A 23,133-nucleotide genomic window follows, 5' to 3' on the forward strand; every position below is an offset into this window, starting at 1 on the left:
TAGAAATGAATAGAATAGACCATTTAGGTGTCTATGAGTACGTGAATTGATAGGGTGGCAATGAAGAATAGCCAATCAAGTAGACACTGGATGGATCACCGTGAAGGGGCAGAGCCAAAGGGGGCCTGTCAATCAAAGTGGGGTCATCAATGGCAGCTTGAACCATTCAGCATGAAGAGGCGGAGTCAAAAAGGGGGTCTGTCAATCGAAGTGGGGCCACCAATCGGATGGCTTAGAACTTCCAACACTTCTAATCCATTCTAATCCAACACTGGCTTGTGTTGGATTAGAATTGGGTGGTGGTGGATTAGAAATTCCTAGAACTGGATTAGAAAAAAGTGGCTGTTGTGCTTAACGCCACTATACAACTGGGGACGTCCGTCAGAAAAATGTCTGTCTCCCATGGAGATCCGAATTTCCGGGAAAGGATAACCACAAGAACACCACGGGGAGTTTTGTTCCGTCTGGGTAAGGGTACACTTCTTTCGTGACATCAAGTACTTACTGCTGTAGTTCCTTGTAAATAAAACTGTTTGCACAAAAAGTCTTACACTGCCCGTTTTCAGATCAGGATCTGAATTTCGTGAAGAAATCACAAATACTAGAACGTTTATATTCGTTAGCAAGTAACTTATAAGTAATACATTACATGTAACTTTGTTAGTAACTGCGTTACCTTTTTTGTCTTGTAACTTATCTGGTAATGGGTTCCTTATGTCGAGTAACTTCCTCATCTCTGGCATCTTCCAGCACTAGTACGCATACACGTTCGAGTTACGGCATGTAAATGCTGTTCTTGTTCAAGTTATTTGGAAATATGGAAATGTATCTAAATCCCATGGTGCACTCCTCAATGACACTTTAATCATGAATTCTCCGAAATTTCTCTGATGGGCAGCTTACGTGTGCCATCTACAATCGAACTTAAGGTTGGATTTGTTGCGATATGTGAGAGGGCCAGGATGAATGAGCTCGTTAATGTCCATGTCCGGTGCCCTTGTGCCATTATCCTCAAAGTGTTGTATCGTACTATCGGGCAGCTATTCACAATTCATTTCACATTCGTGCTCTCTTATCGGCATACGTTAAAAGAAATTCTGACACGCAGGGCAGTTTCTCTGACTACGTGTACCAGGCACATGCAATTGGGATGTCCACGCTAGGTTTACCTTTCGTATGCTGTTCACCTTTCCAGCCGGAAACCACGGAACGCTGTACAGAATGCTTGTGGTGACATCCCTAACCTGGACTTCACCTGACAATTTGTCCAGGGAAAGCACTTTGGTCATCAGCATCTGAAATTGGTAACAATAGTGAAGCCTTTCTCGGCCGACTACGACATCCCACATAGCGGTTTGTGGTCAAAGCAATTTTGACGTTCCTGAACGACAAAGGTGTCATGAGCAGCCTGTGAACTCAAGTCGTGCCATCTCATTCTTCAGTGCCCCATCTTCACCCCTCACCCTCAATGCATTAATCTCGTATTTTTGAACTCATTTGCTTTAGTCCACCTCACCCTTCTTCCGCCATCTTTGTCTTTAATCTACCTGATCCTCCCTTCAATGTTTGTTATTTCCTCGTCCTTTTCTATTCTTTTTTCTTTGCAGTATAGCAAGCCGACGTCCCGTTTGGCTGACCTTTCCTCCTTTTTCTTTGTTGTAAGAAATATATCCCACCCGTTGGATGAACCTGAAGGATCATGGAAAGGGTACTCTAGCTGGGTGAAAACCACGCTCATTTTGTCAAGCGTTGTATAAAAAGTATTCGCCTAAACATTTCGGCTTGACAACGTTTTTTTGCAACGCAATTTCATTCTACAAAACGTTGTCGCGGTGAGAGGTGTACGACCTCTTGCCTCCAGGCCACTCCCCCTGGGGACGTGCACTGATGTCGTGTGGAGTTCGAGGCTGCTGGAGAAAGCGCAGTACAAACGACGAAACGATATGAGAGCGGACGCAGTGCTTCTTCACATTGTCACGCGTGTCGTTGGCTTGTCACTTGGCGTCCACAGAGACGAGTCGAATGTCAAACGTCCCCCTACATGTGCGCTACGATCGTATTCGATGGTGCAGTGCCCAGACATTCTAAGATGGTCTTTTTTTTTTTGTCTTCGACTGCACTTTTAGTGTTCGGGTGGTCGGGCCGAATTCAGTTCGCATGATAATGTGAGCTATTGACAAAACTGCACAAAAAAACTACATGTAGTAATAGTAGGGAGTTATTAATGAAGGGGAACTGGGTCTTGACATATGGAACAATATATGATTCTGTAAGATATTTACATCACTCATTCGCTTCAATTCTTTGTATATCAGAACCACCAGTGAACAACCAGGATTTATGTAACTAACGGTGCAGAACAGTGTGCTTTAAAGGAATAAAAGTATAAGGATTCTTCCCTGCGTTCGAACTTTTCAATATTTTCATATTTCAATATTTGGCGTGTATTTTCAATAATAAAAAGAATAGAAATATTAAAATAACAGCATGATCACCATTAAACACGCCAAACTAAGTGCAACGAGCAGGGTGTCGAACCGAAACGTTTTTCGTTGCGGTTTTCGTTCCGGTTACATCATAAACGACCCGGTACCGGTTCTGCTCCGGAGCAAAAAAATAACGGTTCATGGCGGTTTTTAACCGGTTCCGCTTCTGGTGGGGATATTCATCCCCACAACAAAAAAATCAATGTTAGAAAATGTAAACTCGTTTATTCCGCATACATGGTATTTAATATTAATAACCTTAATTAATTAATATTAATAGCCAGCTGTGAAACTGGTAGCTCCTGGTTTCTGTAGGTTACTGTCTGTTCAAATGGGCTTTCTCCTTTCTTGAAGCGCATGCTACAAACGGACTTGTCTGTCGTGATGTCAAGTACTAAAGTACTAAAGTACGTAAAGTACTTTCTTGCTGGGTTGGAGCGATCGCGTCCCATCCGAATGTCTGCTGCTACTGTCTAGCAAGCAAGCACCACCGCACGAGTACGACGCAAATCGAGGAACACCTTCACTCACAAACGCGCTCGACGGCTCCGTTTTATTGTCTTCGTGTCCTGTCCACAAAAGAGTTGCCACTTCGCACGGGCTTGCCCTCGCGTATACGTAGATGTATTCAACTTAGCTGCTCTCAAACAAGGGACGCCTTCCAGCCGCCGACACTAAACGCGCACCGCCCCGAAAACATTGTCGCCACTGACATAGTTGCTCTAAATATTCCTAATTGACTGTGTAATATATGTGTAAATATTTTGATGCTCATTTGTCTCTGAGAATTGGCGTTAGTCTTCCTTTGCGCTGATTGGGCGAGAGTCGTTTGATTGAGGAACGAGGTTCCGAACGACCGATCGAACGGAGAAGAAAGAAAAACAACGGAGGAATGAATAAAGCATATCTTATTTGCGGCTTCAAGTCGCGGTGGGAGCCGTGAAGAAAAAAAAGTCTCAGTAACGACATGTCGGGCTCACAGCTCCCGTACAAAATAGCATTGGTTAAAGGAACTGTAAAGTGAAATTTGACCCCCCCCCCCCCCGTTTCTGTGTGCGACCTGGTTGGGTTTGCCTGTGTGATGCCACACATAGAGCCTAAGCACTCAAAACGCGTTAATTAGTACACAGTATAAACTAGAAAAATTTAATCGGACAGTAGGTTGCGCCCCGCAAGAGCTAAAAAACTCATGATGGGAGTTATCCCGTCACGTGACACCTAAGTAATACACAATGAACTTATGACCGGCTACTAATCTCTAATAAACACTACTTTTAGAATCACCAGACTTACTGCGACAATTCTTCAAAATATCGAAGAAACAGTATCCCAAAATACTGTCAGCGCCGGTGAGTGCCCTCTGTTTGCTATCCTCACAACCATATCGCACGGCCTTGCGAGGTTTGTGTACGCAAAAAAGTTCATTTCCTCCCGAAATTGAACAGAACTTCACCTGACAGCGATGCCAGGTATCCACTGTAACGATCGGGGATACACCAAGTGTGCTCTTTCGACAAGCGACGTTGTGTACCACAAGATTCCAATGGGGAATGCGCGGAAACGGAAGTTGTTGCAAGCGCTTGTCTATTAGCGTCTCTACCTCGTCTCGGGTTTTCAAGTCATGGGTCGTCACCACCAGCTCGCTTGCTACCCAACTTTCCTTTGATCAAGACATTCGTGAGCCACGCCATATTTACTCAACCCATCTCTCTGGCGAGTCGTACGAAATGGTAGCAGCGGATTGTCGAAAACTTTTCAAACGGACCGCAATCCCGACACCAGTGTTTCTCCTTGCGACGTCTGACGATGCGAACACCAGTGCGCACGAGGTATGTATTTACCGATGCACAGGAATAATACATATATGTGGTTCACTCCAAATTCAAATCGATTTTGGTGATGCCTACGCTGCGTGATGTCCAAACGCAATATCCCCCTTCCCCTGGGGAGCCCCGAGTTCTCGCAGGAGAATATAAGTGTCAAATAAATTATCCGCTATAGAAACTGACCGTATTCTTCATTTATTTCAGCGACACAGGCAGGCTTCCATCGTGACTGACAAGAATGTGAAACTCGGAAGCAAAAGCGTGCAAACGCATGATTTACCGTCAACATCTCTCAAACTTTATCCAGTTGTCCATACACCCTCATGCTCACAGGTGGGTCAAGCTCTTGTTGTGTTTAACATTTTAACTTATCCATTCCTTGCAGGTGCATGGTATGGCAATATCTGCACCACTGGTGGAACCAGCTGTTGAGACATTCTAGAAATCTGAAGACAACAGTTTTGAATGGCCTGCTGATACAAGTTTGCAGATACTAAACGCTCTTCTACTTTGCAGTGTTGTGCCATCTGCTCCACCAGACCACAAGAAGTACATCAAATGTGCATCAAATTCAGAACTTCCGGTGCATCTCACAGAGCTGCACAGATGTTCGCGTCACGCTTCTCACCACACAAGCCGAGTGCCCAAGTAAACACAATTTATCTTGGACACGTCAGCCAGAAGTGAACAAGATGGCTGCGGGGAACGTCTTGCTGTCTGGCACAATCCTTTTCAATGGGGCCAGTGCAGCCAAGGTGTGAATTCATAGCGCCTTATGTTTTCACAGATATAAATGACACCTTGTAGTACTTGTTGTTGACCTGGTTCCCTGGTTACTCGAGCCGATTAATATTAAAGTCACCTCAACAGACCTCATCTACAACACCTACTAGAAAGGTTGCAGGCTCCTTTTCGCGACACAGGTAGGATTATCAGAACCCACGGCCATAAGAGACTGAAACACTGAAATAATCTTATTGAAACACAAGGTTTCAAATAGAGTCCGTCCTTCATTAGGCATGATACAGACACACATGGCACAGATATTTATACTGATGTACATTAGTGAAAGGGAACGAAGAAGGTAGTGAGGAAGAAATCCAACTTCTTGTTAGAAAGTATTGATGGCACGAAAAAATAATACAAAACAAGGCACACAGGCGTTGCATAGTTGAAGTTTCTGTTACAATAATTCTATCTGCAACAATGACATAAAAGGTACATGTAATAAAAGGTAAAAATAACAAGCTTGTACAATTGCAATATGCTATTGCCATGCTCGGGAAAGGTTAGTGGCCATGTAGTGCACAAGAGGATCGTGTAACAGAGGATTAAGAAAAAGCTTGAAGCTGCAGTCCCGCATGCTTGAAGTCCCGTGCATGTGCAGAGCTAAACCCGTGGATGCAGCATACTTGTAACCACCGTTACAGGTGCAGTTCCAGTTCTGAGGGAAATGTAGAGCTTCTGCTTAGCATGTGGAGAAGTATGAGCTTACGTATACAAATGAGCTGTCATTCAGGAAACAGTGTATAGAAGCTTCGAGATAATGTGTCTAGGTTTGACCCGGCACACTTACAACATCAATGGCAGCCATGAGGAACCATGTTTCGATATAAAGAGCATAGGGAAGACACTTAACCGTGACCATATTTTATCTTCGCAGAGGATGTAGATCACCTCCTGAGTGAAACACCGACAACTTGCAAAGATGTGAGCTAGAGTGAAATAGTAGCGCTCTACAAAAGGCCTGAGCCCACGCCAATGACTGCAATTGGACTGGTATGAGGGAAAACATGAGAAATTTATAATAAGAAATTGCAAAAGGGTTGCAAAGATGGATGTGCACAGAAAAGGTCTAAAATGTTTGTCAACGATAGGGAGGCTCTGAAGAGAAGTCTCTGTTGATGCCATTGGCATGACCCCCACCTGAGGCCTTCTTATACTGATAAAGTCATGAACTCCAGATGTTTTATAGGTAAGGTGATAGCCTTTGTTCTCTTAGAGATTCTGGACTGCAACGTGTTTGTGGCAAACACCTGTGCACTGTACAGAAGAAAAAAAAAAGAATACATACATTGCATTATTGCAAATTGATATGAACAGAGTATGGGGATGTTCTCCTTCATTGTTTGCTTGTTTACTGCGATCACTTGTATGCTCATTCATAAACACAGTGATCAATAAAGCAACATTACAAGCTTTGATGTCTGAAGAATGTATTTTACTGTCTGTCTGTTAATTTCCGAAGGGAATATGGCAGACATCTATTGTGAATGAAAGAGACTGTTGTGATCAAGCAGTGTTCACGACCAAGCCATCCAGTGTACCAGTAAGATGGGAGGCATTCAATGCTGCCTACAAGCACCTGAAAGAAAAGTGAGAGCTTCATCTCAGTTAAAGCGAATAAAATACACATGGTCAGACAGCACCTACTGCATTACACGTCAAAAAGGCAAAAACCTTTGTATGCTTCAGAAGGAAAGTTTTCCCTTATGGTATGTACAGTACATGTTTTGAGGACTTTTCTGCAGTGCCACCTGAGCCACCTGGTAACCTGTTTGTAGGCAAAGTACCCAAACTTCCCGCATGTACCAATGTACAATTATGATATGTAACTTTACTAATAACAAATCGAAGGCACACATGAATGAACTCACTTGTTCACTTTGCTGTTCCTGATAACAGCGTACTTCTCACTTTCTCTCACGTAGCAGTAGGATACCTGGAGCAACTGAGTCTTCAGCCACAGTATTTCGAAGTACAGATTTCTTGAAATGCAACCGCTGTGCTGCTTCAGTAACGTCTCATTTCGCGGCAACAAAGGCATTCTTCTGCCGTCGGCATCGGCACACATTTGCCGCAAGGACACCTGAACCGAAAGCACATTTCCATATTTCCGCTGCCACAAGCAATATTTCCGCTGCGAGGTTCTCAACATTTTCATTACACATGAAGAGTGTTTCCCACGGCGGCCAGTTGACGGCAATGACGGTAAGTCATTCTCCGCCGACGATTCTGCGGATAATATCGTGTCATGCTGCGTCTCCCGCGTGCACTCGTAAGAACAAACGTTTTGCGGGCGTGACTGCTGGACTCTCGCAAGCTCGAGGGCATTCAAGTTTGGAAAAAATCGACATCACACGACGTGGACCTCAAACCAACATTACGGCTTCGCCACACACGACCTACTCTATACTAGAAACCTGGACAGCTGGCGATCCCCTATGGTAGAGACGGGTCACGGGTTAGTTACGTTAGTGACCGCTGCAAGCGCCACATACCATTATTGGGGAGAGGGAATCACACTTGCCACCGCCTTTAGTCTGCAACTGCTACGCAGGGATACTGCTTTGTCGTTGTCAACACAGCCTACCATCGCCGCGGTTTCGACAAGTCACGTGGTGACGAATAGTGCGAGCTAGCGCCAAATCCCATAGCCAAGCGGCGATTGCCAGGACTACTACCCCGGTGCTGGGAGCATTGCGGATGTCCAGGTCTCTAGTATAGTAGTAGGTCATGTCGCCACAGACCGGGAGGCGGTTTAGAAAGGCGAGACTAGCCGTAGCCGACACGAGCCAACCCAGTGTTGTTGCTCAAGTTGTACTGAGCTTTGCGCTCGAAAGCAATCTTTGAAATTCGATTACTCAAAGAAAAAAGGGATTCAAAAAGAAATATTTTGTAACTGAGATGTAGTCTTCCTAGGCTTTCATAAAATCATAAGGTAACCCTGAGTTGAAATTCACTTTACAGTTCCTTTAAGGCTACGGTCCCACTATTTCCCTTCCCCATCACGTTGAATCAGTCGCTACTACGCGGCGCCACCATCCTTATCTGGTCGGTTAGCGGCCAGCAGGAACTCTGCTTTCTCTAAACAGGTTCGCTAGAGAATCTGTACTCCCAAAATAGCCCTTCGGACTTGGGCTACCCCACGAGCCTATTATTCCTTAACAAAGGCAAGAGTCAAGGGCGTTGGCAGATGGAAGGAACGTTTTACGGAAGGTTTTCGAGATCCTGTAACGCGAAAGACTAGAATACTTCACACTGAGGCAGTATAACAGCATATGCCTCATGTAATTTTATCAATTTAAAAAAAAAGTAAATTTAATCACGATTTGCTATCGCTTGTTTTCTCTCTCTTTCCTTTGTTTTTCTTCTTGCTATAAACAGGATTTGTCCGACATACTCCTTTCAATATCAGATTGCGCGACGGTAACTTTTGAAAAAAAAAAGGAAAAGATGAGAGAGAGAGACAAATGCGTAATACAGCGAAGCTAGAAAACAAGTGACCTGTCCTCTTGATATTTTTTAGATTTTTTTATTACGTGTTAGCGCCCCGAAGCAAGTGGGGCTATGAGCGGCGTTTCTATTCTCACTGTTGTTTCAGATACCTGTTGTTTTGCTTGTTACCTTGCTTGCTTCAGCATTCAGATAACAGTGAGTCTTCCTCGTGTGGCTGCTTCATATAATTTGAAGGCGAACGACAGTTTTTACACGCCAGACCAACACCCCATTACACGCTTGTAATGGAGTGTGGGAAACCCTACACGCGCTTTCTGTTTGTGACAAAAAGAGGAGAACACGTTGATTCGGCAAGTTTAGAAGTTTAAATATTGAAACCAAATTTCCTTGTTACATTCCCTACAGACGAATGTCGTTGTCCATATATTTTCCGTGACGCGATTTTTCTATTTCTTTTATCGGTTTGACATTGTTAGTGAAACACGCGTAAAACAGCGGACTGCATATTTATGCCCTGGCTCTTTCGCGGACTTGATGGCTGTACATAATTGCCGACATTTATTTGGCTGTCCCACCACATTTTTGTCATTTCCTGCGTTCAGGCGCAATAAGCCAGGACACTGTGCAAGCGCCCCTGTCCCACATTTTACCCTCGGTGTCTGTCTTTCTCTTTCATTTTCTCAAACATGACAACGGTTTGGAAAGCCTTTGAACTCAGCTGGACAATGTGCACAGAACTACCTTCCGGAGAGCTCTATCTCCATCAAGGTTACCAGGCGATGGTCCAAACAGATGAACCGTTTCATGGGGAAGTCCGAAAGCTACAAGAAAACATACCGTGTGGTTGAAAATTTATAAGACATATTCACGTCAAAAACTAATGTGGCTACTGGGACTCTTTGTTTGTGTGTTGCACTTGTTTCATAAAAAAGAACGGGCAAAACGATTGGCCGGTCACAGGCGCGTATGCTCACTCACACATACACACATCTTTCTGTCACTGCTGGAAAGGGTTACTGCAATAACCTCTGTTATTGCAATAAAATGTACGGAAGGTACAACAGCATGCGCATAAGTCTTTAGACAAGACTGTGTGTTGCTATATGCGTACGAATTGATATACCTGTTCCTGCAACAATACTGGTAGTGTAATATATAGTGATATATGATACGAAATGTAATCCATTCTTAGTCAGGTGCTTGCTGTCGAGGTCCAACCAAGGATAGAATTTGCAATCCCTGAATGAATACAGTATAGAAGTGTGCCGTATGGATCAGTAACGTAGCCAGAAATAAGAAAATAAAAAGAGAAATTGGGAGGGGCTCGATGGGGACTTTACATGAAGTAGATGGAAGGAACGTTTTACGGAAGGTTTTCGAGAACGCGCAATGCGAAAGACCAGAATACTTCACACTGAGGCAGTCTCACAGCATATGCCTCATCTAATTTTATCAATTCCGCCTCCCTCTAAAAAAAAAAAGTAAATTTTATCACGATTTGCTATCTCTTGTTATCTCTATTTCCTTTGTTTTTCTTCTTGCCATGAAAAAGGATTAGTCCGACAAACTCCCCTTGCCTACATAACGAATTTTTATTATGGTGCAGACGGTACCTGAACTCAGTCATACGCCATAGATGGCGGGACACACGTGCGAAATTCGGGGACGGGTTTTTCTTTTATGTGTTTGTGTGTGTGACTGGGCTGGTTTGCCTCTTGACAAACACACACACACACACACACAACAATAAGTGTGAAATTATACATACATACATTGCTTTATCACTGAGAAAAATGTGTAACACGTCGTAGCTCGAAAACGATTACCCGTCCTTTTGGTGTTGTCTCTCACAGTTGTTTCGGGTACCTGCTGTTTTATTTGTTACGTTGCTGCCTTCATCATCTGAACTATCGAGGAGATAGTGAGTCATCCTTGTTTCGTAGCTTGATGCACTTTGAAGGCGGACGACAGTCTGCACGCTTGTTTCTGTCTCACGTTTTAGCCATAACCTTCTAAGCGGGGAATCTACTTCGTAATAAAGTGTGGTCAACCCTACGTGCGCTTTCTACTTGTGACAAAAAATTACAGGACGGTTATGTTAGTGTAACGCGAAGTTCAGCGTCAGTATGCGTGTGGTGCAATGAAGCCGCGTGAAAGTGAAAAACGAGAGAAAATTGACATTTTGACTCGGCGTGTTTCCATATTATATTACCTGCAAACAAATGTCGTTGATCACACGTTTTCCGTGACGCGCTTTCCTTCTTTTATGCTTTTGACATTGTTACTGAAACACTCTGTGTGAGTGGTGCACAACGCGTAAAACAATTAAGTAGACCGGGACGCTGCTGTGGCGTCGCTCATGACCTCAGTTGTCTCGTGTACATAAACCCCCAATTAAATTAACAACAATTGAATAGTAGGCTACATATTCATTATTTATGACCTGGCGACTGGTCTACCTGGGAAAGAGAGGTTTGTCGTCCGTCTTATGTCGCCTATTTTCCCTATTAATATGTAGATTTTATGGGCGGCATTAAAGACGTTGAGCAGCAACGTAGTTGTTTTTGACGAAAACAGCAGAAAAAAAAACGCGAGAGAGATGGAGGGAGGAAAGGATACTACCTTCCACCAAAATGTGTCGCAGTCTATTTGGTCAACCTCATAGCATCTCGGGGTTGACCCCGAACTCCATACCTTATGAACTAAAATCGCCACCCCCTGCAATTGTCTTGATGGGAAAGTTATGCATCAACTTGTACAACTTCAGGAAGGTGAATTGCACTGCTGCACTGTGTTGAGTGCACTGTTGCACTGTGTTGCAGTGTTGAATGCACTGTTGCATTTTTTGTGATACGATACGCCACGTCAGCTCCTCGTGTGTCGCTAAAGTGTCTGTTGGGAGCGCTCAATCAGATTTTTGCGAGATTCACCTCGGTGGTGGCATTCGCTGCACACTTTTTTTTTCATTTCTTTTTACAAATAACCAGAACTCTCTCTCCGGTTTCGACTTTTCTGAGTTTACAATACCTTAGAATTCCTTTCCTTATGCCTTCTGATAGTTCGGCTTCATGAAATTTCGGCCATGTAGCAACCGTAATTTTGAAAACAGCCACCTAGCCCCTTCCTGATTCCGTTATGTATAACATCGCGAATCCGGGGTTCTCGTTTCTCTTCTTGTTGTTTCTTACTATTCTTATCTCTAGTGTAATACCGTTGCAGCAAGGAATGAATGGATTTTCTAATAGATCGTAAATGTAATATGGCACAAAACGTTATGCGGACTTGGCAAATTTTGGAGTGCCATTCAAGAAATCAGGGAACGAAAATTCGTTCCAAGCTCTCCTACGGATAAATGGCGTTGGTCACACAGGTTCCGTAGCACCGGTTTTCCTAAAACAGTTGACATGGTTACAGGGATACCATATTTTTATTAAGTTATTAACTAACTAACATGTTTATGTGGCTTCATAAGAAGAACTACTGGCTGGGAAGCCACATATATAAGGAGGCGTACATGTTCACTCGCAAAAGTCAAGGACGTTGGGATATGGAAGAAACGTTTTACGGCATGTTTTCGACATCGTGCAAATGCGAAAGACCAGAATACTTCACACTGAGGCAGTCTCATAGCATATGCATCATGTAATTTTATCAATTCCCCTCCGCCCCAAAAAACGGTAAATTTTATCAAGATTTGATATGTCTTGTTCTCTCTGTTTCCTTTGCTTTTCTTCTTGTCATAAAAAAGGAACTGTCCGACAAACTCCATTCAATATCAGAAAACGGGACAGTAACTTTTGATAAAAAAGAAAAGAAGAAGAAGAAGGGAGAGACAAATGCCTAATACGTTGAACCTCGAAAACAATTGATTTGTCCTCTTGATTGTCCTTTTTGTCTCTTTCTCTCAGTGATGTTCCAGATACCTGTTATTTTGCTTGTTAGTTTGCTTGGTTCAGCATTGAGGTCATAGTGTGCCTTCCTCGTGTGGCTGCTGGATATAATTTGAAGGCGAACGGCAGTTTTTACGCGTCTTTCAATATCGTTTCTTTTCTTCTTTTTCTTTTTTTTGCCAATAACCATCAAATCGGGAAATGTACTTTGTCATGGGACGTCGAAAACCCTACACGCGCTTTCTATTTGTGACAAGAAGAAGAGAACATGTTGACTCGGCAAGTTTAAAAGTTCCAATATTGAAATCAAACTTCCCTATTATATTCCCTACAGACGAATGTCGTTGATCACACATTTTCCGTGACGCGAGCATAATAAAAAATTCGAGGCAAGTGATTACAATGGACTGGTAAGATGGCAAATGGTTGAAAAGGCCAGGCAGGAGCGGCCGGAGATGGCAGTGGTTGAAAAGGCAGGCAGGAAATTGCCCCTTCGAGAAACGAAAGCGGCTGCCCACACTGCGCACGTAAATGACAAGAATAGACGTCAGTAATGCAAAGATAATCGCATAAACGAAGGGAAATTGGGAAATCTGAGATTTTACGCTATCTGACCTGTCCCTATACGTAGACCAGCGGCCGTGGAAAAGGGCCACGAGAGGAGCAAACAATGTCACACTTTTTTTTTTCTTTTTCTTTCTATTCGACTTCTCGATTCGAGTTCGAGTTATTGATTTGTGAAATGACAAAAGTTGATTGTACTCAGTTTGCGATAAACAGAGGCTTCTTCTGCAAGGTTCAAAGCTGAATTCGAGAAATTAGATTTTCATAAACTGTCTTGAAATAAGATAGTTACCGTCGTACTGCAAAATTCTAGTAGCAAAACGCCTGCAACGTAGCATGCCTTCGCCTTGCCTATAATGCGAATGTTTATCATGGTGCAGACGCCTGAATTTAGTCATATGCGGTACATGACGGCACACACGTGCGTAATTCGGGGACGGGTTTTTCTTTTGTGTGTTTGTGCGTGTGGCTGGACGCGTTTCCCTGTCGAGAGACAATGTTGTGCGTAGAGGCGCTACTAGCAGTGCAGCTGTTTTCGCTACTTTTTGCAGTAGTTAAAATTTTTTGTACCGTGTCCGATGCTGCTGCCGCTACTTTCCCGCTGCTTTAGTGGGCAAAACAAAAGACGTAACTCGTATTCCACGCCATTTCACTTCGACAAGGCGGTATCAGTGTCTGAAGTCTCAGAATCCGGCATGATCAAGTGACATTTTCTAATTTCTGTGCCAACTTATCCTGCCTAGAATAAAGATTTCAGAGCTGTTTTCGACAGTTCTCGTGCTTATTGTTCCCGCATAAAACAATATTTTATTGCCTAAGCGTTATGTGGGCTCTACTCATCATGATTACATGTTCGTCATAAAAAGAATATCTTACAAGGCAGCTTGGCAGTAGCGCCGCTATATATTTCCTTCCGGTAGCGGTACCGCGCTACATTTCGGAATAAGTAGCGATGCTAGTAATTGCCCTTCGTGTTAGAGGAGTAGCAAATAGCGGTACTCAGTTACCTAAGTGTAGCGGGCTCAACACTGCCGACCGAAGCGACTGGGAGCAGACAAGTTGGTGCATAACCCGGTTCCTTCCGTTCGATTAGAAAACAATGAAGCAAAAAAATAGAAAAGATCAAGGAACAAGACGAAGAAGCGTGTGCTTTGGAGACGGAGGAGAATTAGCCCCTAGCGGCTTTAACTGACACGCAGGATATCAGTGACACTTGTAGTAACTGAAGATGACTCAGCATGCGCAGCGAGGTGCTCAGTTGCTATATGACTCGAACCTATGGCGATAATTAGGTTCATTACGATAATTATGTTGATAATGCATTCCCTTGAGACCAGGGCTGCTTGCGTACCGAAGATAGTGCTGCACGAAATGCTACAGTCGTTCATTAGGAAGGGAATCCTAATATCTTCCTTATTAGGAAGGACTCCTAAGGACCTGCGAATCATGCGAACCGGTACAGTCGTTCCTTGTACCGCTAGATTTGGTCCACAGGTACACTACATGCACGTATTGCTCACTAGGCACGCACAAAAATAGGGTTCTACGATTTTTAGTTCCGTCCACAACAACGATTATGAGCCAAAGCCAACATGTCACGCCTGGGACACGTTGCGAGAATGCGAGAACGACAAACAAGGAAGCACACAAAAGACACGTTTCGAATAACAGCCTTATTGTGCGTTCCCCTCTTTCCCTTCCCACGATTTGCTCTCACAATTAGACATGTGGTACAACAACCGAAAAAATGTGAATGCGCGCGCTTTCCCATTATTTCCCTCAGTCATCTGTCCTCTGGTCGCGTGCCATGCTGAACCGATTGCAGCAGGACAGTGGTCCGAAATCTCGTGCAAGGTGGTCTATTTCCTGCTCGCATAACGCATTCCAAGTGTTCGAAGACTTTTGTGGGAGAAGACACAAGAAAAGCCCTGGAACATGGGTCATCGACGTTCCGAAGAACAACTCGGCGTTACACTACACGACACAACTACTCGACCCTTGACGACGTATTAAAAAAAAAAGAAGAAGAAGAAGAAAAAGAAGTTGTTAGGCATGCAGCGTTTCCGTAGTCCATTTGTTCCATTCAGAGAGCAGGGACAAAGAGTCTGCCGGAAAGGCCGGAAATTGCCACGAGAGCACAGTTGCAGGAGATGCAGCCAGGAACCCGTACTGTACATCGACAAATAAGCCACATTTCTGAACATGGCAGTTTGGTTCTGCTTCATACAATCTGATGACAACATCCTCATTCTGCTTCCCATACTCTGTAGCACTTGTAGAAAACGGCCTACGGTACACAAGCTGCTTCACAAGGTTGCTGCTAAGCGTGGTCCTTCTCCTCTTGCAAACTTTACCGAAGTTCGAAGATGATAGTCGGTTCTTGCGCTCTATCATCCATGCCAAGTTTGGCGCCTGCCCTCTGGTGCGAACTTCAATTTCATCCCTCTCCCGGGATCCTACCTGCAATCCTGACAGCAGCGCTGACGATTTTTCTTGATACTGAATTGGTGACATATCTGGTTGCTTGCAATGCTCCCCGTAGTGTGCATTAGATGTAGCGTCACCCACATTCCTCTTCTTCGCCTTCAAGCCACTGGCAAACTCCTCCTCCAGCCGCCATTTCCTGTCAGTCGCCGTTTTCTTGGCTTGTTCTCTCTTTGCAATGAATTACTTCACTGACGCAGAAGGGCCCTATCTGTAAGGCCTCTGACTGCAATGCCTTGCAACGACGGCCCATACTGGAAATGAGTGCTGCACCGTAGCATGTCTGTTGGTATGAACCCTTCTGACTCATGTTTACCTGCTTACCACCAGAAACTTTTGCCTCGAATGACATCACAATCTCAGCAAGGTTGCTTGTGTCATTCGTAATCAGGCGGCCTGCCTTGTCAGCAATTATATTTGGTGCAGAGAGTAGCTTTGTCTGCTTCGTCTGAAAGACGTATGGCAACGTGCTGAACATCTCGGTGCCTTTCGTTCCATCACAGAAGTAATCTTTGCAATCGTCATGGAAGCCGTACACATGTTTCAGGCCATTGATGAGGTATGCCCGAAGTTGTCTAGTGAGCTGTCGTTGAAGTACTTCCCTCTCATTGCTTGTGCCGTGGAACTTAGAAAGCTGTTGCGCATATTGCGATACTGCTTTTCGGGCACCATTAGAAATGCGTTTCTTACGAGGAACAGCCAGGAGCTTCTGGTTTTCCGAGTTTTCTTCACGGAGCTTGTATAGCCGGCTTGTATAATTTCTCACAACATGGTTTGCACACTCGTTCTTCTGCACTAGGTACCCATACTGTAAGTGTGTCATCGCTTGATGGTATACCGAAAGATCTCCATCCCCGACTAGTGTTCTGTACTGAAGCCCATGAACTTGCTCACTCACCTGGAAGCCTTGAACAATGATGCCTGCTTCCGTGGCAGTCGAAGCCTTCTCCCAGTTCTTGTAGCACTTGTGTGATGGGATGGCAGTTCCCCTTACCTTGTGGTATTCACAGTAGCTGCAGAACTTGTTGCGCAAACCTAAGTGCAGGATTTTCTTGGTTCTTGCTCCGATGATGACAGCAACACCTGAAGAAGCTTAGTATCTGTGGCCGTGGCTTCTGTGTGACCAACCTCCGTCAACGATCACTTTAATGTTGGCTGTGATACCATCTTTACAAACGTCCCCAGCTGCCACTGCAAGCTCGTTTTCCTCCTTTCCAGCCAGGATGATGAACTTCATGAAAACTGCCTCCCAGTGATGAATGAGATATAAACAGAGAAAACAAAGAATGAGCAACCCAAAATGGCAAACAGTGCTCTCGTGGCACCGTGCATCCTTCTCAGATTACTTTTGGCAGAGTGCCGATTAAAATGAGACGTCAACAATGTGTTACCTACCTCTCCCAGTGCCTCCTCTCTTCTCAGGAAGGTACCCTTGTTCATTCTGGGCACCCCTAGCACTGAAAAAGACTCCTCGAAGCTGCAGAACCCAGCAGCCCGAACAGCAGCATTGTTGACTCCAATCTTCTTTTCGTCAGCCACCAGATATGTGGGTTCCGGGAAGGGACTTCACTGCAACCGTGGTATTTGTAAATGAATTCGGACCACAAACCAACCTTCCTTTCCTTTTCAAACGTGAAACGCTTTCCAAAACGGCCCGGACACGCGTGCTTATCCATTTCGCTAAGGCGATGAAGTGACCAGGGGAAATCATGCTCCGCCCGAGAATTCAATCTCCTTCGGACGCCGTTGGAGCACCTGTTTCCACGGGGATATCCGGAATGTCCTCGATGTCCGTCGTGTGAAATCCAAAATCATCTCGCGAGTCCTGTGCTTGCCGATCTGTGGCCGCAAGGGATCCACGTGTAATGCTCGTCGTAGGTCTGGTGTCCCAGCTCATTTTTATGCGTGTTGTCCCGCGTCGTGCACGTAAGACCCACACCCACACACATGGGCAGTCTGACACGGGCGTTGCTTCGCACTGGTTGTCCGCAGGTGACGGTGCAGTTGTCAGACTGAACGAAGAACAAATAAGTCAGCGCAAACGCATCAGCGCACATGCGCACTGCACTAGTACAAAGTTGCAACTTACCGTTTCTCCTTCGCCAGCTGCCGACAGAGCTCACGGACTGATTTCCGACCGCAACTCCGCGGTTTCCTAGGATTCTTGCACGGCCGTGTCATTGCCGTACGTTTCCAGTTTGTGCGACGCGGCAGCAGCAACGATACTATGAACGTGCAGCCTACCGCAATATCAATAGTTCAAATCACAACACGACTGTCAACACGGCGAGGAATGCCGGACCCTCGACAGCTTCAACGCCAATGCTTGGGATGAATGAGTCAGCAGCACAGCAGACAGCAGGACGTAAGCAACGTGACGTAACGAACAGATGTGACGCAAGCGCCACCTTCCGCAGAATACTGGAGTTGATGACACGGTAGTTACATGCTCCGCCACGATGTGGCTACCGAAAATCTTGTATAGTTTCGGTTTGGTCGGAATGTATTGGAATGCGTGCGTGTGGCTTCCGAACTGTAGTAACCTGGGCTGTGCGCTTCCAATCATGCTGAAATTTTCAGCAGCTTTTTTTTTGCGCATAATTGCACATCCACTGCCACTTTTAGTCTTGTGTTGTGACATTAGAACACCTCGAAACAGGAGGCCAAAGAAATGCATTTTTTCATGTTTTTCTGAAGGCTCTTCTCGATTATCGGCGTCATATACCAGTAAGAGCGAGACGGTCCACCCTCCACGTATCATAGAACAACATAATGCAACAAATTATGCGCCGCTATCTGCTCTCCTTTTACGCCAGATTAGCATATAGACATACATAATCGGAGATATTTGCTGTTCAGGGCCTTATGACGCCGTAACCGCATGCCTGACCGAAAATCGGAAGACGGTCTCCCCTGGTCCCCCAAAGCCAAGAATTATAGCTTCCGAATGGCGCCGGTTTCATCACCAACAGACGAAAAGTAGAGCTACAGAACTGGTACAAAGTTGCTTCATTTTAAGAGAGGAGTGAGACCATACCCTTAAGCACCACGAAAAGAATCCGTGGTATGTAAACTAAATGCATGCAATATGAACATCTTTCTTTGGCACTGTTAATGGATCAATAGAGGATTTGTTCAAGATGCATATGCAACGCTATGTTCACTGTATCCGGTTTTGCAGCGGGGGATATGCCAAAAACAATGTGACAGGATCATTATCAAGGTAACTATGCTCTTTGAGTTCAAAGAGTGATAAGATATTATTTAAGGATTTTTATGAGCACTACGGTAGTAATACAAAAGTTTATATCGATACAGGTTATGAATAGTTAATGTTAAAATGGTTATAGTTAAAGTGTGAGCATATTAATGAGTTGTAAAGCAGCATGATGACTTGTTTGGTCATGTGTGTACAATGTCTATAAAGAAATCCAAGGATTCGCGATGCCTTGGAATGTACGTCGTTACAAAGTGTACAGGAAAAAGTTACGCCGAGAGTTTTGGCATTCTCTACTATGTCGACAACTGTATTATCTATTAGAAGATTCACTGAGGGCTGACTGAGGAGACGTGTCAAGCCACGCGTGTTCTCTGACTACAGGCGTTGTGCTCGTAGACGCTAGCAGTTTCGAGGGCTTGGAATGCTTCAGATTTAGATTGCTTTAGATGCTCCAGACAGCTAATGTGAAACGGAGTGACACATGCAGCTAATCATCACAACAGCGGAAAGACGAACATGACAGGGAATCCTTGCACATACAAAGGACGCAGGAATCGTTCGTGAGAAAGTCTGCACCCCTTCCAATGTCCAATAGGCGAACGGTAAAAGGAGTTTGGTTACTTTTGGTTACCGAAGGAAGTAATGTAGGTTTATCTCGTGAAGTGGATTGCGTAGAACACTTACGAGTCATTCTATACGTTAGAGGCGTTTCATAGTGCAGTGCGTTGCCGTAACATGTGCGTTTCAGATACGCCGCTAATCAAATGGTGTGTGTGGTATGCTAGTTGCTCCTCATACACGACGCAGCCGTTCATTCACTGTGATCTACGAACGTTTTCGACACGTGTGCTTTGGTGTCCAAATACGAAATCAACATCGATTGCCTATTCATAAAAGTGACTTTCGTTCAGAGCTACGCATCATGAACAAATTCTTTTCATTTTATTTTTAGTGCTTCTCAGCGATCGGTAACAACGACATACCTGTCCCAACTGTTTTCGAAAACAGTAAACCTGTACATACTGGGTGTGCGAACTACAATTGTCTCTTGAACTGCTCTTCGGTGTCGAAGCACCTAAACCTCCAGTGAAGCCTGTTAGAAGAGGTGAAAATATATGTATGTATGTAACTTTTTTCGAAACAGTTCGCGAGGACAAATAAACCTTATTTATCAGCCGCCATCGCATTTTTGTTTCTCTGCTTTGGGCAACACGTACGCTACTCTACAGCAAGTGCGGAAGAAAGACAGACGAAGCTGGGGCTGGGGGAAGGGGGACGAGAAGAGAGACGAAAAACCCGGGGAGAGATATGAAAAGTAGGTTGGGTCTAAGGGGTAGGTTGGGTCTACGCAAGCGCACTTGACCCTAACTTTCTTCCCGCGCTGCTGATCTTGACCGCTCTCAGGGACTCCTGGAGATCACTTGGTTTGAGCGCCTGCCATTTTCCCTAGACCACTGCGTCTATGAGAGCTTCCGGCGGATGCCCCTTCCCCCATCCCCGCCTTCGTCTGTTTTTCTTCCGCGCTTGCTGCAGAGTAGCGTACGTGTTTTCCCAAAAGCAGATAAATACAAAAGCGATGGCGGTGAAACGCCTGTAACGTACAGAGTGGCTCGTAAACGTTGTACCCAATACACTTCACACGATAAACCTGTGTTATTTCCTTCGGTAACAAAAAGTAGCCAAGGTTGTTTTACCGTTCACTTGCGGGACATCGAAAGGAGTGCAGACTTCGTCACGAACGATTTCGGCTTTCATTGGAGGTGCAAGGATTCCGTGTCATGTTCGTCTTTCCGGTGTTGTGATGATTAGCTAGATGTGCCACTCCATTTTCACTAGAGATGGGACGAATCCAGAATTTTCCGGATCCGAATCGAATCCGAATGCAAGCAAGGTTCTGCAAGCCACGAATCTTTTCAATCCCTTCTTTAAAAGTGTTGAAAAAGTCAGAAAAGAAGCTTCAAGTGAAAAGTGTTCTGAAGCAGAATATGATACCGTTCTTTAATGAAAAAACAAATTAAATAATAGTTCAGTTTCAGGATAAAATACACTAATATAGTTCTTAAACGTAATTTATTTAACATGTTTTTGATCGACTACAAGAAATACATAAAATCTCGAGTCTGAATTATTTCCATCAACCTAACCAACAATCAAAAGCAAAGCCACATTGCACTTAAACTTGTAATGTGACAGTTCTTGCAGGAACGCTTTTTGAGTCCAGAGCAATGTAAACAAACAAACAAGAATACACTCATCGGCCAATGAGGCTCGGCGGACTTCAGAGGCGCCAATTAGAAAAAGGAACAAGCAAACCTATTTTGTGGATTCGAAAGATTCCATTCGCTATTTTGGTCACTGGGATTGGGATTCCCGAATCTGGAATCCCTGCCTAGGAGGAGTGGAGGAGGAGTGTCGTTGGGAGGAGAAGTGTCGTTGGGAGGAACCCGAGAGGTCTGCCTGCCTAATTAGGCGGCATGTTTCTCCGGAAGGGAAAGGTGGTGGAGAGGAGGAGAGGAAAGGGTGAAGTGGAAGACCGAGCGGAATCCGCTCGGGGGGAGGAGAGCTGCGTCCATGGGCCGACTTCAGGGGAACTGTGCCGGCATACGCCTATTACACATCTGAGGGAAACCCAGGAAAAACCCCAGACGGCACAGCCGGCCCGCGGATTCGAACCGCGAACCTCCCAGTCTCCAAGCGCACGCGTTACCGCTGCGCCACCGGAGCTGGTAATCCCTGCCTAGGACTCGAGGATTCGCGCATTCGGTTGACACATCCCTAGTTTGCACATTACCATTTCGCCACAATCTAAATCTGAAGCATTCAAAACCCTCGAAACAACTCGCTAACGTCTGCGAGCACAACGGTTGCAGTCCGAGAGAACACGTGTGGATGGACATGCCTCTACGTCGTTTTTCTTTCCCCTCCGTTCGACCGGCAGTCCGGATCCTCGCTCCTCAATCAAATGGCTCTCGCCCAATTCGGGTGAAGGAACAGTGACGCCAGTTCTCGGAGACCAATGACGAAACAAATATTTACGCATCTATTATTAGGCGGCCAATTTGGCGACAGGCCAGTGGCGACAATGTTTTCGGAGCGGTGCGCTTCGCTTTAGTGCCGGCGGCTACTAAAACACCGCCTGCCATGTTCGATTGGCAGCCTCCGCGTGATCCAGCTTGGGCGCTGACCTAGCAATTTTCGAGCGCTTGGCCGTGTTGCCATGAAATGAGCATCCAAACTCGCCTTGTGTTTAGGTTAAAAACTGATAGCAGATAAGACATTTACGTACTAGAGTATCTGCGAAAAGGTGATCGTTAACTACACTACGTTATAGGGTGCGCCTTTTTATGGTTTCTATTTTTGTTTTGTAAAAACCGATGTGAGCATCATGGATGTCGTTTTTATAGATGAGTCATGCGGCGAATTTTCTAACTGGGGAATGCTGGACAAAAGCGAGGTAACAGAATTGCAGATAGTGCTCATTGGGTTGAAAGCCAATCATTCAACAATCCTGAAACGAGCGCGTGCTGTGAAAAATCCATCCCTGAATTTCGCTATACAAATGAATCGAAACCTGAAATGGCCGGGCGCCGCGGCAGCGCACGGCGTTCGCCGACAGAAGCTTATTGATGCCGCAAAGCGCTTGATGCCAGCAGACTAGTATCTACTCCAATCATTTCCAAAGCATGTGGCCCCCAGACATGGAATGAGCGTTATCCTCCTTGTGCTCCCTGTTTCTTTGTTTGTTTGAAAGGAAAAAAAAAAAACGAGGAGAAATTGAACTCGTCTCCGGACTTGTTATGCTGCTCCTAACATAATTCTTACCCCACCGCACCCCCCAAAACTTCCCCTTTTGCTCCCTGTCGGCGCGGTTTTAGCTACGATATATATAGTCAAACGACCCGTACTCCTCGTGAGGCAATGTTTGCGCTCACAAAGTAATTCGGTGTCACTTAGCACGATCCGTTTAAGATTATCATTGATATCATTAATATCATATCATCTATTGAACAATATCGCTCCCTCTCCCAGTAAGCTCCTTTTTGTCTCGTTCTCCATTTTCCGTAGAGCCAAGCTTAGGCATTTGGTACATACACGTAGTGATATGTGTTTTTACTTACCGCATGCAGTTTATCGAAGTGCTGTTGTTCTACGAGGCCAGACTTCTCGAGGTCTTCGAGCGCTGACAGGGACGAGTTCAGTATTTTGCGAGCCACTTGTCGTGACCGCGCAAACCCCTCGAGTTCCGGATAGTGCTGCTGGACCACGATTATGTCTTTCAACAACTGCATAAAATAAGTAGGCGATCCAGTATAGGTCCGAGGCGCGGAAATCCCTGTTGTCATTTTGTTCGGGATTAACGAGGCATCATATTATATTTGTTAATTCTCTCAACCGAGACAATTCAGTATCCTTCGCGTGAGCTG

At 45.0% G+C, this 23,133-nt stretch overlaps 1 protein-coding gene across 1 annotated transcript in view; it reads right to left on the reverse strand.

Moving 5' to 3' along the window:
- LOC135372645 (sperm-specific sodium:proton exchanger-like) overlaps nucleotides 1-23,133 on the reverse strand; it is a 261,452-nt gene that overhangs the window by 82,956 nt on the left and 155,363 nt on the right. Inside the window, exons 19-20 of the mRNA XM_064606149.1 lie at nucleotides 22,828-22,992; nucleotides 1,170-1,295 (exon numbers count right to left, since the gene is read on the reverse strand). Coding sequence (XP_064462219.1) covers nucleotides 1,170-1,295; nucleotides 22,828-22,992 — 291 coding nt within the window. The remainder of the gene's footprint in view (nucleotides 1-1,169; nucleotides 1,296-22,827; nucleotides 22,993-23,133) is intronic.

The sequence above is a fragment of the Ornithodoros turicata genome, unplaced genomic scaffold (genome assembly GCF_037126465.1).
Source record: "Ornithodoros turicata isolate Travis unplaced genomic scaffold, ASM3712646v1 Chromosome16, whole genome shotgun sequence".
NCBI classification, from domain to species: Eukaryota; Metazoa; Arthropoda; class Arachnida; order Ixodida; family Argasidae; genus Ornithodoros; species Ornithodoros turicata.